General features: G+C 40.6%; 1 protein-coding gene across 7 annotated transcripts in view; it reads left to right on the forward strand.

Moving 5' to 3' along the window:
* The window catches only part of slc38a4 (solute carrier family 38 member 4), a 32,977-nt gene extending 16,275 nt beyond the window's left edge, over positions 1 to 16,702 (forward strand). For all 7 annotated transcript variants that reach the window (XM_026146962.1, XM_026146960.1, XM_026146963.1 and 4 more), the window contains 14 exons: positions 663 to 753; positions 1,276 to 1,391; positions 2,837 to 2,910; positions 3,327 to 3,419; positions 3,566 to 3,647; positions 3,731 to 3,813; positions 4,258 to 4,316; positions 5,234 to 5,494; positions 6,346 to 6,425; positions 7,269 to 7,369; positions 7,525 to 7,649; positions 11,931 to 12,075; positions 12,710 to 12,807; positions 13,003 to 16,702. In XM_026146962.1, the coding sequence (XP_026002747.1) occupies positions 663 to 753; positions 1,276 to 1,391; positions 2,837 to 2,910; positions 3,327 to 3,419; positions 3,566 to 3,647; positions 3,731 to 3,813; positions 4,258 to 4,316; positions 5,234 to 5,494; positions 6,346 to 6,425; positions 7,269 to 7,369; positions 7,525 to 7,649; positions 11,931 to 12,075; positions 12,710 to 12,807; positions 13,003 to 13,107 (1,513 nt within the window). In that variant the 3' untranslated portion in view covers positions 13,108 to 16,702. The remainder of the gene's footprint in view (positions 1 to 662; positions 754 to 1,275; positions 1,392 to 2,836; positions 2,911 to 3,326; positions 3,420 to 3,565; positions 3,648 to 3,730; positions 3,814 to 4,257; positions 4,317 to 5,233; positions 5,495 to 6,345; positions 6,426 to 7,268; positions 7,370 to 7,524; positions 7,650 to 11,930; positions 12,076 to 12,709; positions 12,808 to 13,002) is intronic.
* Positions 16,703 to 16,709: the final 7 nt, after the last annotated feature.

Genomic DNA, 16,709 nt, shown 5'->3' on the forward strand with positions numbered 1-16,709 from the left:
AAGAAAGGCATAGGTGTAAAGAGGTGCAGTTACAATTTTTACGTTTACATTTAAAACCCTGACACACACAAATGTCGTCAGATAACCAGCATAACCAGTCCAGCTTCTTTTCTCTTGCTTGCATTTACACTCGCACTTAAACGTAAAGACTACGGCTACAGATTTTAGGTAGTGAACAGTAAATTGTAGCACATAAAGTTGATACAGAGACTGCATGTGCTAATGTATATCTTTTTCACAGTCAGTTTATGGATGACCATAGTCCTGGATGGAGGACTATGTGTTGGTAGATTGTTTTTCTTGTGTCTAACAAATCTTTTATAAGTGGCACCAATGTCTTTTTGTTTCCTGCACATTGTCAAGTCAAGGTACACTGAATGCTAACACTAATAATTTGCAAAAGAAAATCTACATATTTCATCACTCATTTGAACTTGGTTCTACTTCAGAGGAAGTCTCTGGGTTGAGAGCAGTGTAGATCGGTATAACCATATAAACAGTTGAGCATCTTATTGCTTGCACTCACGCTTGCACTTACGCACAAAGACTGCATTTGATGACAGGCGGTTACATCATAAAATATAGCACTGAAAGTTGATACACATTTGAAGTGAACCTCTCACTGTGTTTGTCCTAACGTGTATCTTTCTCAATGTTGACAGCCAATTTAATGGGGATGATAATGACGATGGAGAGAGCCACAGGTTTCTGTCAAACGGTATACCAAAGAAGAAGACATATGAAGAAGAATATGTAAGGATTTAGTCACATCAACTATGTATCTCCTTTTGACTCCCAATATAATCTGTTATATTATTTTTATATTTGGTTTTACTCACCATATAATGCATATGCACATGTCAACAATTCATCATCCTGTCTTCATAATTCAAGTAAATGAAAAGTATTAATTATACACACAGACGCACTTACTGTTCTACATCAATTTTTCATGTGTTCAGTTCACTGCTCATTATTTTAAATTAGACCACATGGCAGACCACAGTCTCTAAGTTGTTAGCAGTTATGAGATGCTGTAGGAGAGTGAGGTCAAAACCATAAGAATAGTGCAGAAGAACTGCAGCTTGTCTCCTAAAGCTTCTATCTGTCTGTAGGTGGCTTACTATGCCAAATGTTTAGCTCTTTCTTTTTCTAAAACAGGGCGCATATGATGCTAACATTAATGATTCATGTAGTAAATATCAATAGTTCATCACTCAACTGAAGGTAGTTTTACCTTAAAAAGCTCTTGTCTTTTCTTTTGACTTTGGGCAGCATCCTGGCCACGCCTCATTCGGCATGTCCGTCTTCAACTTGAGCAACGCCATTATGGGCAGCGGCATCCTGGGCCTGTCCTTTGCCATGGCAAACACTGGCATCATTCTCTTTACGTAAGTATGTTTGGACTAGCGGATATATAGTGCATTGTGTTACATGTTTGATAGAGATTAGGTGTTAATTTGGTTATAAATGCCAAAAACAATGATTGCTCCACAGGATATACTTTGAAAGATTATTCAATTTCAGTTCAACTTACTTATCAAATTACAAAATGACAACAACAATAACCTCAATGCACTTTATATTGTAAGGTAAAGACCCTAAAATAAAGCAGAGAAACCCCCAACAATCAGACCACCTCCTATGTGCAAGACCCTGGCAACAGTGGAAAGTAAAAACTCCCTTTTAACAGAAAGAAACCTTCGGCAGAACCAGTCTCAGAGAGGGGCAACCATGTGCCACGACCAGTTTAGATCGAGGGGAGGGAGACAGCACAAAATACATGGATTAATAATAACTAATGCAATTATAAGCTGAAGCTTGTTAGAGCTCCCTGTCAGTGTCACCCCTCCTTACAGTCCTGAAAAGAGACCTAAAATAAACACCGGTTAGCATTGCATTGTTCTCCACAGATTAATTCATGTCTTCTTAGAATTTATTGTAGTGGAGTTTAAGATGACAGAATTATGGGTTGGGCAGGAAAGACAAAGATTTTCTGCTGCGTCACTAGGTGGAGTGTTTAGTGTGTGTACTAACTAACTTATACCAAATGATGGCAGAAAGTTCTTTTCACTTTTTGTTAGAAAAGGTGACAATCGCGTGTTACCACAACAACCATGACAATTCAGCATTTTGGAATCTTTTGTATGGTATAATAGTGTGATAATTATGGTACAGCTAAGGCTGAAGGGAATGTCACTAATTTGTTTGGAAATCAGAGTGTCTGATTATTAATTGTTGCACTGACAAAGTAAAAATGATTTTTATGACTCTTTTAGATATAGACTGTGGTCACGTACCACTCGGATTAGGGGGCACCTGTTCCCCACGGGGACATCTGAGCTTCAGTGGTCAGTTCCCTCACCAATCTGGTCCCATGCATATGCATTATTGGACTGTGGATGACTTCCATTATCCAACACCCCCTAAATGCCCCCGGTGTACCCACCGCAACTCCCTCTGTCATCCACTGTCCACGCACATGGCTGCAGTCCAGAGCCTAAAAATGAGAACTAGCTGGGGGTGTGAAATAACTACAGGAAGCTGTACAACTTTGTCCCTCTTCCGTCATAATCTCACTGCTGACACACAGTATGGTATTTGAAGAATGCAGCAATGGATGTATTTGTAGCATTTACGTGACACAGACATTAGTCATGCTACAACCATGCCAAAGTCATTTTGAAAGGACAGAATCCCCCCCCACCGAACACAAACATGAGCCAGAGCAGCTTCAAATGTCATTACGTTTTTTTTAACAGCAAGGGGTAGATACTCAGTTACACAGTACCAGTTTTTCATACTTCTACACCTCTCTCTCTCTCTCTCTGCGCAGAGTCCTCCTCATCGCTATAGCCATTCTCTCCTTATACTCTGTACACCTGCTCCTTGTGACTGCTAAGGAAGGAGGTTGGTATTTGCTCTTCAGACCTTTAAACATTTTTAAATGTTACGACGTTAAATGTTATGACTGCTGATTAAGGGATTACAAGTGTATGTTTCCACAGATGATAACATTTTATATACAGTATTTAATTGGGAGGTTACTGTAGGTCACAGGGAGGAGTATGACGCATGAGAAAATGCTCGGACAAGTGATTGTAACAGCACAAAAAAGTAATTGCTGTTATGCCAACTTTCGTTGGAAATCTCCACACCCTTACCTAAAGGCATTTGAAGAAATGAGAATGAAGTAGTTATTGCAAAGATAACTTTTTTTTTTTACAAAGAAGGGGCTAAGTAAGAATTGCAAAAGAGACTGTGTAACATACACCTGATTGTCTAGTTAAGGCTGGTATCCTTAGTCACTCTCTCTGTTCTGGCAGGATCCCTCATCTATGAGAAGCTTGGAGAGAGGGCATTTGGCTGGCCCGGAAAAATGGCTGCATTTGGATCAATAATCATGCAGAACATTGGAGGTAGGCCCTAAATCAGTGTATTTCAATGAAACATATGTGTTTTTAATTGCATTACTGGAGCTACAATAATATCTGTAATGTGCACCTCTAAAGAAGTATTTGTAGTTTGCATGAAACCTGAAGTTGCCCTTGTTGTCCTCTTGCAGCGATGTCCAGCTACCTCTTTATAGTGAAGTATGAGTTGCCAGAAGTGATCCGCGCATTCCTGCACTTAGAAGAAAACTCTGGGTGAGAATGGGCTCCTCTAAAGATGAAGCAAACTAATGTTCGTGTGCCATCTCTTGTGGTCTAACCTTGTGTTGTGTTTGCAGTGAATGGTACCTAAATGGAAATTACCTGGTGCTGTTTGTGTCCGTCGGAATCATTCTGCCTTTATCCCTCCTCAAAAATCTGGGTAGGAACACAAGTGAAAACCGTCATATTTTCTCCTTCACATGTTTTGTAAACTTTATCCACTTGCTCCCACCACAGACTGACTTCCAGTTTCACTAAAGTTTCTAAAGTTCGCTTCCTGCTATGTCTCGCCAAATTCCTCAGTGCCTCCATGTTCTTGCAGCTGTCTGTAAAACATACAGACAGCTGTATAAAGCAGCAGACGGGATAAATTCTTTATGTTAGAACTGAATTTGTTGATGATGATGATGGTGGGGTTTTTTGCATCTGTCACTATTTAAATTTGTTTCTGCTCAGATCACACTTGGTTGGTGCGTTTCTTTAATAGGGCTGACAAGCAAGAGTGACACATATAATAGAAAAGGCATCAAAATGCATTAAAAACAGCTATCTAGGTTCAGAGTAAGAAAGGAACTCACTTTTTGTTTTCTCGTTTCTTTTTTAGGCTACCTGGGCTACACCAGTGGTTTTTCCCTCTCTTGCATGGTTTTCTTCCTAGGTGTGGTAAGTTGAGTGTGAGCAATCGTAATATGTGCTAATAATAATGTGATTAAGAATTGTATGTCAAGAGATCAGTATGAACATAAACCATCTGTACGTAGGTGTTTGTCACTTGGGGTATGTTAGCATCTTTCAGCTAATAGTTTCTGTGTTACGGCCTGTTGCCAGTTACTCAGATTTCCGATTTGCCAGTGTCAGGACTACTAACGGAGGAAGTAGATTTTTCTTTCTTTTCATATTTACTTTCCCAGGTCAACACTCAACTTGTTGCCTAAAAGAACAAAAGTGGTAGGGAAAAGGGTCAAATAATTTTTTTGTTACCACGTTTTAATAAATTTTAGTTGCAACTTCTTATTCTTGAAGAAGGTGCAACTAAAACCTAAGATACAGCCTCACACCTCAACTAAGCAGTAAAACAACCGTCCTTAAATTATTTGTTTTAACCCTTCAGTATGGTTGACGCTATAATGGTATCTTTTGGCATTTTCTTGCTAGGTAGTATGACAAAATTACACTAAATGCAAATTACAAAGATGACATTTTTTAACAATATTAAACTCTTGATTCACTGTCACTCCTCACGTGCACCTTCTTTGGTAAAGGAGCCTGCTTCAGTGAACAGTCTTGATAAACCCAGCATGTGCTACCTCCGCAGCATCAAAAAACAGATAATTTTAGCTGCTAACTGGAGAACTCAGTCAATTATTTAGCAACTAAGTTGCCAGTTTATTTTTCTATGGAGTTGAAGGAAGCTAGAAAAGAGCTAAAAGGAGTTTGAAATCACTAAGTTGCTGAGATGCTAATGTTGCTCCGTATCTTTTGGATGTCGTAATAAAAACTGTTAGCTAGTACGTTAGCATACAATATGTGACAATTCTACTTTGAAGAGCACAGTCAGACTTCATGTCAATCTTTTTCAGATAATATACAAAAAAACCCAGCTACCCTGCCCTCTGCCTTTCCTCCATGGCCACTCATCCAATCTCAGCATAAATGGCTCGGACATGCCAGGGCTCTACGCCTTGCAAAACAAGTCTATACAGATGGATTTCTCCCACGCTGACATTTCCCCAGCAATCATTGGCAGCCACGATACCCAGCACTCCACGGGAATACACTCTGAACCTCACCCAGACGTTGAGGAGATGTGCACGCCGAAATACTTTGTCTTCAACTCACAGGTTAGTTCGTTGTACTGGTGCAGAACCTTTGATTGCCTTCACAGTCCATTGCTTATTTGTTATTTTAAGAGGTTTTAGCTTCTGAAATGGAGAACTGTTGGGTTTGTCATTGTACATGTGCAAATATTCACCATTGATCAGTTCCCAATTAATTAGACACTCCAAGACTTTAGTAAAGTTGAAGATAATCTTGTTGCTGGGGTAAAGTCTTGAAAACATGTACACAATGTATCATGGGGCTGTAGGGGTGGAATAGACAAGACACCAGTATGCCAAGCCAAGACATGTTTGACATCTTTGGTGCTGTGTTTTCGGCCTTTGAGTGACAAATGTTTTGTTTAATCTGTGGGCAATTATAATCATAAATCAGGGTACACATTTTAAATGTGGCATTATACTTCATAAAAGCGAGTTAATCCAAATCCAAACTTTGTGTAATAACAGCTCTTACAAATAAAATTTCACGATGATACCTTTCACATAATTTAAGTAGAAAAATGAGACCGTTCAAAAGTAGCAGCTGGTAGAAGTAAAGGTCATTGTATTGTCTGCATGTCATGCTTTGATTGGAGACAAAGAAAGGAAACATATTCCGTGTCTTTTTATGCATACCAGTTTTTATGACCTGAGAAGACAGCAGTGCAGCACTGCTGTGTTCAACTGTCCAGTGCATCAGAAGTCTTAAATGCTGAGGAAAAGGTTTTTTAGTGCTCTCCCTCCTCTCTTTTCTCCTGAGGCTATATCAGCAGGCATTTCTGTTTTACAGCTACTTTACCCAGTAGAAGAATACTTCTCATATATATTACATCATGTTAATGGCTCGTTTCCGTACTTTTTTCATCCTTCCTTAGACTGCGTACACTGTTCCCATCCTGGCCTTTGCTTTCGTCTGCCATCCTGAGGTGCTGCCTATCTATAGCGAGCTTAAAGAGTAAGTATGTTACTTACATTTACATCATCACATCCTGAAAAACCATCAAACATCTTATACATACATTTAAATCATCATATGCTGACCAGTTGCAATGACGTCTTCCAAGAGAGAGGAAGCGAAGAAACAGTTAGTTCTCGATATTCTTGATGTGTTCAAAGCAAAAAAAAAAAGTTGATTAGTAATTCTGACATGGCAAAAATTGTGGTGTCTATGTGGGGTACTCCTAATGTGGATTAGTGGATGCCTCCTAGTAGTGGACCTCTGCCAGAGCTGGTATTGTTTACATTCATCTGGTTTCAGATACCTCCTCGTGCACTGCTGTCAGGGACTTTAACATGGATTTCTAATTAGCATTTTTCAGTAATACTGTCATTTGGGAAGTGCTAGTTGTGAGCTAGCTCCCAGCTACCGCCTCCACCTTATTCGAGGAAACAACAGGGCATTCTGAGGCCAGTCAAGAGATATAATCTCCCGAGGACACACTAGAGAGAAATAGGGGCCTCCTTCCAATAGGAAATGCCTGGAACTCCTCACATATGAGGTGTCCGGGAGGCGTACTCGTCACTTTCCCGAACAACCTCAACTGGCACCCAATCGCTAAGGGGGAGGCAAGTCCTTTGGAGAAAAGTCATTTCTGCCACTTGTGTCTACAATCTTGTTCTGTCGGTCACTACCTAATTTTAACAGACCACCTCCTGCAGAAGTGGCGTGATAATGGTGTTACTTCTGCAGGAAGTGGTTTGTTTTCGACACTTCCTTTTGTGTTCACCCTTTTGTCCAATCCTTATATTTCGATCGTGAAGTCACCTCTCTAAAAGTCTGTGTGTTTGCCATCTACAGTCGGAGCCGGAAGAAAATGCAGAATGTCTCTAACCTGTCCATCCTGGCGATGCTCATCATGTACATGCTGTCGGCACTTTTTGGCTACCTCACCTTTTATGGTATAAGCAACAGTTTAACCAACAGAAAAAAACGATTGGTTTTTGTTTGTTTTGTTCTGCCATTCCGTTCTTTTGTCTTGCTAGAATTCCTATTTTTCCATTTCTTCAGTCTCAGTATTTCTCACGGACTGCTCTTTTATCCCTCTGCATCACAGACAACGTGGAGGCAGAGTTGCTGCACACTTTCACTAAAGTGTACAAGTTTGACACGATGCTGCTGCTGGTGCGTTTGGCTGTCCTCACTGCCGTCACTCTTACTGTCCCCATCGTGCTTTTCCCTGTAAGTACAACCTGCATAAACACACAGTCTGTCTCTGTCTTGTCTTCTGGAAGCCGAAAAAGTTGCCTTTATGGTAAAATATCATGCCTAGAGCTTATTTCTAACCTCTTTCATCACTCGCCTTCATCATTTGGAGCCTCATTTAGGCAGCAGTTTAATTTGATTTACGTCAGAGCACACGAGCACAAACACCACGCCTGTAAATGTTGAACATTGCTGCCACTCTCTGTCAGTCTGCTTACAGACTGTGTTTTGTATTCACTGCAGTCATTCAGAATGTTTTGTTTTTTTTTTTTGTCATTTTCTGGACACAGCTGCTTTTTCCCGGCGTTGGTAAAAAAGAACACACTGTTCAGTTTGGAGCTCCATCTTGTGCCGTCACCTCAAAGCTCAAATGCACAGACGAAGGCTCTTTAAAAAAACAAAACTTTTTTATCACATTAACGCAAACAGGCATACACACTGTAAGATTTCAGCAGTGAGGCCCGACTCTTTTTTACACCCGTTTATGTTGCTCTTTCTCTCAGCATGAAGTCAAAAGTCTGCATGTGTGTGATTTCCAGTCACCACAACTTCACAAGCCACATTCATTCACACGTACGCTTCCCCTCTTACTTGCCTGTCCATACATGGTCAAGGACTAATTTTAGCTTGACCTTTATCTGACTTGAGGAGAACAAGAATGGCTGCTAGACAGAGGAAGTTTCCTGACCCGTTTTGGCTTCCAGGCACTCACGCACACACACACACACACACACACACACACATCTAAACTGGGTTTAATATAGAGAAGAGCAGCTGGGGCATGAATTCTTCTCGGAAATACCTGAAGTTACAGCAGACTGCCACCAGGGGGCAGGAGCATTCAATCAGAGGAAAGTGCTGATGGAGAATGATGCAGCAAGTGATGGCATGTTATGGAAACACACTGCGACACCGCACTCACACACACGCACACACATTTATACAGACACATTTCTGTACATCGGTGCTCTCTTACATACAGCCTACACATTTTGTTATATTTTAGACGCATGGATGGAGCTTATGCCCGCACAGTGCCACTTCCGCCTCAGTTCCTTTGTTGTGTTTTGTTATGTTAGAGGGGAATCCCTTCAGCCCCCTCAGTCTCTGCAGTGGAAGTTTACAGACTCGGAGTGGACAGTGGAAAAACCCCGACTCTAACTGCTGCCTTCCGGGCGATAGAGAGGTGGAGCCAGTGAGACGAGCTAGAGAAGAGAAACAGACACAAACCTCTGCCAGGACCGCACAGTCCTCCAATTGTGTAGTTTTGTTGATAAGAAATATGCATCTGTACCCACTCTGTCAATGAGGAAGACAGTGTAATGGACTTACTTTGTTAGCATTATTGTGTTATCGTATTGTATTATTGTAGGGTCTTCACCTTACAATATAAAGTGCCTGAGGCAACTATTGTTGAAATCTGGCACTATATAAAATACATTGCATTGAATTGAATTGAATATTGCGGCCATATGTGAAATTATGTTCAAATCATATCAAAAAACGTAATCCTGGGTATTTATGATCCATGTCTAGTCACTGTGTGAAACATATCCAGCTGAGTCCTTCAAGAGAAATAGAGAGAGTTTGACAGAGGACATAGAAAACTGATAGCAGCAGAGAAACACGAGACTGAAACGGGATGCTGTGATGAATTAGGAAAAAGGCAGCTATGCAGCCTTGGCTTGGAGTTAAAAAACTAATGTGCACGTGGCTGTTTTATCAGCGTTGAAGCTGTTACAAGGAGATTTCTTTTAGTTATCCTGCTTTGCAAACTGATTTTAGATTGAATATGCCTGCATGTAAAGACATGACACATAACATTAGTCAGTCTTGGGTGTACTTTTAACTGGTGACAGTGTGAATGAAGTGACTGGGAAAGTTGATTAACAGCGTTCTGATTAAAATACACAAAGTTGGGGAGGTTTTAATTAACTGACCATAACTATTCCTACAATCACCGTTGCCATAACACTGCCGGAAGACTGGCTAGATCTAGATCCGTGCACGGCGTCGGATCAAAAGAACTGCTCAGTCACAGCAACGCTTATGCCAAGTTTCCGTGTGGCATTTGAGAATCTTGTCTTGAATGCTCCTGACCTTCATTTTGTAGGAAAATGTGGCCAACCTTCAGCTAGAGACTAACTTTAGCTTTATCTGCAGCTGTCTTTGACTCCTGTAGAGGACTATAAGAGACGAGACAAGACTGTATGTGTGGGAGATAAATGTCCAGATAAACGTTCAAGCCTGAAAGTGTGTGTGTGTGTGTGTGTGTGTGTGTGTGTGTGTGTGTGTGTGTGTGTGTGTGTGTGTGTGTGTGTGTGTGTGCATGCAGAGGGCGGTGCAGTCACGTGAAGGATAGATGCTTACAGAGGCCACATCACATAAGGCTTTGCCAGGATTCAGGATATAATGAAAGGGTTTTATGTGGAGTCAGACGTGCTCCAGTTCTCAGGCTCCAGCAGGAGATGGAAACCACAAAAGACGGCTGTAAGAGAGCTGATTAACACTTACAGCCAGTAATAACTTACTATCATCAACATAAAAATGTTCCTTTTGTAGCTCTGGCTTAAATACATGTATGTAAAGTCTTGTATGCTACAGCTGGTTTCTCTTTACTTCCTCTGCTCCTGCTTTAGTAATGTACATGTGACTGTGAATATTTGCAGATAGCCACTCAAGCTAAATATATTTAATGTGTCATGAGTGGTCATTTCTGGTGATTAATCCAGGCGTGTGAATGTCTTACTTTTTAATAGGTGTGCTCCTCCTAAGTGTGCTTCTGTAAACAGTTGTGTTATTTCAGTCCAGATGTGCTGAAACGCTTCCAAAAGAGCCGAGGGCAAACAAGCCTGAGGGGTCTTCTATTGAATTTAGGTTAAAAGGATGACACTGGTGTCATGCTGGAGGGGACAAACACCATCCAGACAGAAATTACACAACCTCAACACCCGAATGTTGTTCTTGCTGAAGTACAAAGCGTGTTCTGTATGTAAACCTCTGGGAAGGCAGGGCAGTCTGTGCCTCACACAGTGCAGTTGTTGTCCATCAGGATCGGTGTCACCGCTAGAGAGCACGGTTCACAAATATTCTTCTTAGGTTTGCTTGGCTGCATTAAAGCCTTTTGCCTAGAGAAGAAGTCATGGTTTGTAAAGCTTCAGTGGTTCTACAGCGAGGCAACACTTTTTTTTTACATATATATATATATATATATATATATGTATATATGTATATCCGAGAAGGGGCTTTCCTTACTGTGCTGCTTGTAGTTTCAGTTCACACTTGGTTTTGTCAGTCACACATTTAACTTTGCTCAGAAAAAGTCACATATGCTTGCCTATTTATTACCTTAGATCTTCATCTGTGGTTTGTTTTGGACTGACCGAAGCCTGGCCATACTGATAGGTTAGGAGTGCGCAGATATCAAAGGGTGCACTCCCAAGAGTCATAGTGCCAGATGACAGTCAGATGCTGAATAACTTGAAGCTTTGGAGTGAAATGCTGCGTCCAGGCTCTAGTTTTCCAAGCAGTCCTAATTACGCTGGTGGGAGTAAAGTGAAGGTATGGGTTGGGGCAGTGAGGAGGGGCTGTTTTAAAACGGCTAAGAGAGAAACTTGGGTTTGAATCGTTCATTTTATCTGTGCTGTGAGCCACTAGTTTGTCACAGAGAAGAAAGCACATGCTGGCAGCAACAAAAAAAGAGAAAAGGCGTAAAGACACGCCTCCTCCTCTTCCTCCCCCCCCCCCCCCCCCCCCCCCTGGGGCTGAGCCCGCCCTCCTCTCTGCACTGGCTGATGCAATCCCATAGTTCCATTGCGCTGCGGGAGATAATCCCAAACAGTTTTGAATGGGCGCTGTAAGCAGGGCTCTTTGTGACCTCTCTCCCAGAGGCTTACGGGCTAAAGGGGCCTCAGGTTTTACCTGATACCTGCGACCTTTCACCCAGTTCAGGCTTTAACAGGTTGCCTGTAGCTCAAGGATCTCCTGGTTTTCTCTGACTCACACACACACACAAGTTCATAACTCTTGACACACTTCAATCACTGGCCAAATGTGAGGAATCGGCTTCAGTCGCAGGCTGGCAGCCGTGCATATTTGTTAATGATTCGGTTCTTTGACTGAGACAAGAAGAGAGCAACTGACTTTAGTGTTGGAATAAATTGTTTTTATCAAACAAACGTTTATTTCTCTATTTACAAGAAAGCTGAAAACACTGTTTCACCACATTCATCACCACTATGTCACTGTTTCTCCTAGATCCGTTCGTCCATCACCACGTTACTGTTCAGCGGGCGAGAGTTCAGCTGGACTCGCCACTTGCTGATTGCCGCCTTCATCCTGGCCTTTAACAACGTCCTGGTCATCTGTGTCCCCACCATCCGGGACATCTTTGGCTTCATCGGTGAGTCCTGACACTGAGTGTGAACAGAGAGCAACATTTCTGCCCTTTCAAAAAGACACATGAACCCAGAGTGAGTCAGTGAGGTTTGCCGGTTCACGCCTGATTGGCACCTTCAGATGAGGGATTGTTTAATTGGATAAAGCCGCTGGAAGTACAGAGAAGCTTAAAATGTCAGGTTAAATCCTTACCTGGTGAGGATTCTCAGGTTTAAGATTGTCAGGAAGAACACTTTCCTACTCACCCCCTTTTTAATAAAGAGTTGCCAGCAGATGCCTGTGCACATGTTCTGTTGGAGCAAAGACGATCACTTCGAGCAAAGTTTAAAAAAAAGAAAAAAGAAAAATCAGCTCTGCAAAACTAATCCCTAAATCAAACCGAAGAGTACTACTTTGTAACTGAGTACCAGCACCTCAAATCAATACTTAATGGCATGCCTATAATATATGAGGCTTGATGCTTTATTAAAGGTATTTTAAAAGCTTATGTTATGCACCTTAATTATTAAAAAGTCTAAAAAACACAGCTGTCACTCAACATGTCACTTAAAGAATTCCTCATAGTGATTGGTCTGGCTGTTTGTTTCAGTTGTTGTCACCTGATGGCAGATTCAGTTTTCCTCTCGGTTTAATTGCAGGCGCCTCTGCAGCAACAATGCTCATCTTCATCCTACCCGCTGCCTTTTACCTGCGCCTGGTAAAGTCGCTGCCGTTGCGCTCCCCACAGAAGATTGGGGTAAGTGTACAGAAACACACTCGCAGTCACACACAATGCTTTCTGCTGCTGTCTCACTGTATTGGCTTTCTCCATGTATCCACTGAGGGCCAGATGAATGTGATCTGCCAGAAATTTCCACAGACCCCTTCTTTCTTCTGTGTATCTCATCAAGCTGAATCCCTTCTTGTTCTGTCTCTCTCTCTCTCTCTTCAGGCAGCCATCTTCCTGGTCATGGGAGTCATCTTCATGATTGGCAGCTTGACGCTTATCGTTCTTGACTGGATCCACAACCCCCCAGGCTCTGGGGGACACCATTAAAACACTTTTCTACCGTCTTCAGTTTCCCATTTAGAAGTGCAGCCACTTCCTTGACTGCCCCACAGCAAATCACTTGTTTTCCGTACCCACTGGTTTCCTTCATTTCATCAAATCGTTATAGAACCTCAGGCTATAGACATGAGTGCAGCACTGGGTTAAGACATCTTCAGTATCCTCCCAGAAAGTCCCACTGGAGGGGATCCTTTTAGCTTAGTTTGTATTTTTTTTTCTTTTTTCTTTTTTTGGATGTGAAACGACACAAATGAAAGAATCACAACAAGGGGTACCGGTCTCTGGTTTAAAATGCCAACATGCCACCGAGACAGCTTTAGATCGTCACCATCATCTTGATGATCATTCTTTTCCAGCTAAGAAGAAACAACAATGAACAGATACTCTGCAGCCTGTACTTGAAGCTGGAAGGGCTGGAACGATCATGTAGGTCCATCAGTCCTCTGTGAACTTTAAGGAGTCTTTTGGAGTGTGCCATCATCCATGGAAAAAGGAGCACATCTAGCATTGTGTTCAGTAGTAGCTGTGTAAGAAGCCATTACTATAATTATTACTACTATTTCCTAAAATTCCTGCGGTCGATTAAGCATTCATCTCTTCTCAAAATGACGGTTGATGAGCAATTTAATTCCATTTTTTATTTGGGAAATTCAACATCGATTTGCTGCTGTGTTACGTATTAACAACCAGAAGCTTTGCCAAAGTTGGCACGCACAAACAATTTTCTTTAGTAGAGTTATGCTAGATATTTTCAGCTCCAAAAAGACAAGGATCTTCCTTGCTGGTCTTTTTTCATTTCGGCTGTGCACACAAGATTAAGTGGGTGCTTTCAGTATTACTGTTCACAGATGGATCTAAATATGCAAGATACGAATGTACATAATTAAGTGTATCTACTGACAAAATGGTTGTTGTATATAATATCTTACTTGGCCTCTTAAGGCTGTTTCCCATTCAGCTGGATGATCATTTCCAACTAGCAGTATACATATACCTGCTGGAATCATTATTAAGGCACATACAGTAGAACTCATGAGATAAACATTGAATTGTTTTTTTTTTAAATAAGTAATTATATGGGGAAAAAATAAGTATGCATTTTAGACAATTTTTAAAAAAGATCAGCTAAAAAAGATACATATGAATAGGTTGACCTAAATATTACAATTATTTTAACTCGTGCCATATTATGCTCAAGAAGAACTTTATTCGAATGTACGTCCTTTGTTTTTGTTTTTTTGCATAATTATATGCTATTTAGTTTGAAGTAATTGTTTGACACTTTGTAAAAGTTTATGAGTTAGATGCGAAGATTGATAACAATCTCATGTAGGCACGTTAAGTAGGAAGTTAACCTTTTACTGTCAGGCCTGTAGGGATTGAAACGCTCCATTAAAGTGTGATGCAATGCTTAAACATTTACGGATATATAGAAATTAATTTAAGGAAATATAATATTTCAGTTATTAAGCTTTAGAGGCTGTGGTAGGCAAATTTTAACTTTACGCCAAACCATGCTAGCTAGTCAGTCAATATGCTAGCGAGGGCTAACAAGTCTCCAGGTTCCTTTGTTTTTACTTGGCATATAAACGAGATTGTTATCAATCTTCACGTGTAAGTCTTGACAATTAAGTGAAAATGTTCCCTTCACACACAAAATATCAAAGAGCAGTAATTTTTAGAAGTAAGGGTGCGGTAAATAATAACTAACAAAGAATGCTTCAATACCTAGATGACCATGCTAAAGGTGTCAGCCATTTTTAAGTATGTTGTGAAGGGTGTCTACCAAGATCCCAAGTTGCAACTCCAGATGTTTTACCTCAACATCTAAAGCTAAACATTTGGATATCCCCTAGCAATATATTTTTTTATATATATATAATTCTTGATGTTTTTTTTAATTTAAAAGAATAATATACAACCGGTAATCGTATTCATTATTTTATTGTGCCTTCTGAATTCTTGGTATTGTAATTGGCTTTTGAAACAGGTGCCTTAAATGTAACAGTGAATGGCGGCATCACAACCTCAGACTTGTTCCGTTTCACCGCTTCTCCCGTGCCATTGCGAGTCACACGCAGCCAAAGTGGACAGCATTTATAGATCCTTTGTGGATCTACGTACATAAAAACAAATAGATATTTCAAATGAAATAGTATATAATGTGCATGTTTTTGGCCTACAAACATGGTCTTTTTGAACAATTGTATATGCTCTGTAAATAATCTTTATTTTATGGTACACTGACACTCATTGCTTGTGAGCGGGTTGATGGATGAATTCTACTTGACTTCTTCTGCAATCCGTGTTTGTTTTAGTTTCTAAGTATGTATTAGACCTTTTTTTTCTCTTGCTGTCAGACAGTAGTTTGTTCTGGGTTTTTTTGGTCCTATATTTGAAGCTTGTATATTTGTAGAAAAGTTGTTCGCTATATATCTGTTTTCATATTTTAACATTAACCTGTCGTCACAATGCATTAACTCAACAGCCTACTTCCCAACACGGTTTTCCCAGGAGTCTCAGAAATAAGGCAACTGGGTTTATGTCACTAGCTGACCGTCACTGGGTTGAATTTTAAAGCCACGATTAAGCCGTGTTGATATTAAACATGTAATTTAACACTCAACAAAATTAGGACGAGACAAGTATTTTATGACCACACTACAGGAAGTTTCTTACAAGACACGTTAGTCATCTGTTACAAGACCAAGTGGTTCTTTTGCTATTGCACTGTGCAATGCAGTGTAGCCATCACTTAAACTAACATGTACTGTAAGCGTATATCTTTATGCATAAGAATCTTCCACGTTCACCAGCTCAAAGCTTTACCAGGACAATCATACACCATTGCTGGATGTATGTCAGTGGCTTGTGACGCATTGGTGTCATAGACATCTTTAAAAAGCCCAGTTTTTGGTCAGGTTTTATTTGCAAGGCATTACTTGAATATTTTTACAGCCTGATAAAGTCACCAAGCTTCTCGACTAAAGGGTCACTTGACCCGTGCAGTACTCACTATCAATATTCAATAATAGGTGTTTGAAAATCTGCCTCACTCTCTCCTCTGGGTCTGTTACTAATGTAAGAGTTTTTCTCAGTTCCTCAGGATGAGTTTTGTCTTTTCAAGCAGCTCATCCAATAAAAAGAAGAGACAGCAGTTTTTTATCAGAAAGCTCTTTCAACCTACTTTAGTATCTCAGGTATTCAGTCTGGCTGAACTTTTCTTCTCACTTTCGGATAGACTCGTATCATATCTCTTTTCCTTTTTTGTGTGATCGAGCCAAGCTGTACAATGCCGTGCTGGTCTAAATGACAAGTCTTCTCATGGATTTGTAAAACAGACAAGTCCCCAGAATGTGTTTCGAAAGAAGGTGTAGAAAAACCACCTGCCTTATTTTTCTATGGAGCCTCAGCCGTGTAGAAGCACTGGCTTAATGTTTCTGCTGTTCACAGTGTTCCTATGGATCAGATTGAACATTCAGATTTGTAATTTTACCTAAACAAAGGGGATTTTTTTTTTCCTTTTTTTTTGTATCGGTGATGCTGTTTCATTATGATGAACAATAAAAATGTGAAATAAAAACCATGTT

The sequence above is a fragment of the Astatotilapia calliptera genome, chromosome 17, assembly GCF_900246225.1.
Source record: "Astatotilapia calliptera chromosome 17, fAstCal1.2, whole genome shotgun sequence".
Classification (NCBI taxonomy): Eukaryota; Metazoa; Chordata; class Actinopteri; order Cichliformes; family Cichlidae; genus Astatotilapia; species Astatotilapia calliptera.